This window comes from Emiliania huxleyi (genome assembly GCF_000372725.1).
Source record: "Emiliania huxleyi CCMP1516 unplaced genomic scaffold EMIHUscaffold_4, whole genome shotgun sequence".
In the NCBI taxonomy this organism is placed as follows: Eukaryota; Haptophyta; order Isochrysidales; family Noelaerhabdaceae; genus Emiliania; species Emiliania huxleyi.
This window is the reverse complement of record NW_005198966.1, coordinates 1487598-1489406: the sequence shown is the minus strand read 5'-3', so window position 1 is coordinate 1489406 and position 1809 is coordinate 1487598. Positions and strand designations below refer to the sequence as shown.

The 1809-nt window shown below is 61.3% G+C and overlaps 1 protein-coding gene across 1 annotated transcript; it reads right to left on the bottom strand.

Annotated features, from left to right (window-relative positions):
- Positions 1-24: 24 nt before the first annotated feature.
- On the bottom strand, positions 25-1102 carry EMIHUDRAFT_96054 (hypothetical protein; the record flags this gene model as incomplete). Its single annotated transcript, XM_005770675.1, has 4 exons — positions 25-153; positions 183-296; positions 572-656; positions 729-1102. 4 exons carry the CDS (start codon positions 1100-1102, stop codon positions 25-27), a joined length of 702 nt encoding a protein of 233 aa, XP_005770732.1.
- Between the last annotated feature and the right edge of the window lie 707 nt (positions 1103-1809).

Here is a 1809-nt window from a genome sequence, read left to right as displayed (position 1 = left end):
TGTGCGAGAAGAGTCGCGGACGCGTCACGGGCGTCTGTTCGCCGAGGGAGCAGGCACCGCCGTCTTGCGAGCACCCGGGTTGACCGACATGACGGCGATCTCGCTCGTCTTGAGGTCGAGAGCCATGTTGCGCATCACCATGTTGACGCCGGCCTGTTCACACCGCATGCCGTGCCCTCCACGGCGGCCATCCTGGCACCACCGCCACTGCCGATAGCCTTGGCGGTGCGGTAAGCGTACAGCCCGCCCGAGTTGTTGTCGCCGATCGAGCCCATCCCGGTGCTGATGATCAGGACCTGCGCCACGAAAGGCAGCTCTTGCCTGAGGGTGCGTGCGGAATTCTATCCAAGACATTGTCCCCGGCAAGACACCTCACCTAGACCCACCAGTGGGCGCATGTGTATGTGTGTGCATGTGTGTGTGTGTGTGTGTGTGCGTGTGCGTGTGTCTGTGTGTGTGTGTGCGTGTGTGTGTGTGTGTGTGTGTGTGTGTGTGTGTGTGTGTGTGTGTGTGTGTGTGTGTGTGTGTGTGTGTGTGAGTGTGTGTGTGTGTGTGTGTGAGGTCGACGCACCTTGCCTCCAGCGCCCATCTGCTCGGTGAGCGCCTTCTGCACGCGCAACGGGCCTAGCGTATTTACCTGAAAGGACGCCAGCATCCTGCGACGCGCGGGAAGCACAATCAAGCGCAAAGACAGGCCACGCTCGCGCGAAAAGGCAGGGCAGCTTCACCGCTCGGTCGTGACCGCCTTCAGGTTGTCGGGCTTCGCACCCATCGGCCCGCCGCCGCCATCGGCAAAGGCTGCGGCGCCCGTTGGAGCGTCTGGCCCGTCTCGATTCGCGATGCCGCCAGCGTTGTGGATCACCACGTCGATCTTGACGCCGGCGAGAGCGGCCGAGAGCTTGGCTCCCACGTCGTCTTTCGCCACGTCGATGTCCTCGATGACAGTGATGTCGCCTTGGACATTGCTGATTTGGTCCTCACCGGTCGCGGTCGTCGCACGCTTGCGCACGGTCGCGTACACCTTGTCGCCGCGTGCCGCCAGCGACTTGACCAGGCCGAGGCCGAGGCCGCCGCTGCAGCCAGTCACGACGTATACCGGCATTTTTGGTGTCGCCCGAGTCCTCGAGCGGGGTGTGAATTTTCTTCTCACAACAAGGCTGTGAAGGCTGCAGCGGCGGCCCAGTCGAGAGGCCGAGAGCCGAACTGTGAAGAAGATTTTACACAAACTCCGACCTCTGGAGGGTCGGCCCGAGATTTTGTATACCGAGCGGTGCCCGGTGCCGAGCGCAGGCGGTGCCTACACAAGTCAACAACTCCCTCGTTCCTTCCCCCCATGAAATCTCGACCAGTAGAGCAGCCGACTCCGCTGTGAACCAACCTGGGCCGCGGTCTTGCGGAGCTCGGTGGCGAACTCTGTTCACGCAGGTGCAAAAACAAAAGCATGTCTCTCTCTGTTGAGAGCTTGAGAGAGAGATTTTTGAAGACCAACAAGAAATCACGACTCTCACAGTGATTTGGGCTCGGCAGCTTGTTCTTTACCTTGTTAGCCCTCAGCCGAAGCTGGGGCCGGTCCCGTAGCCGAGGGAGCCCGCGCCGATGAGTTCGACGCGGTCGGGGGGCCTTGCGGAGAGGCCAGCGAGGTGGCGATCGCTGCCTTCCCGGCGGTTTGGCTGTAGAGCCTCTACAACAAACTCTACAACAAAATCGCGCTCTACATCGCTCTACAACGCACCCGCCTCGTCCCGCGGCGGATGTAGAGCTCTACAGCTCTACAGCGCTCCAGAGCGCTCTACATCTCTACAGCTCTAC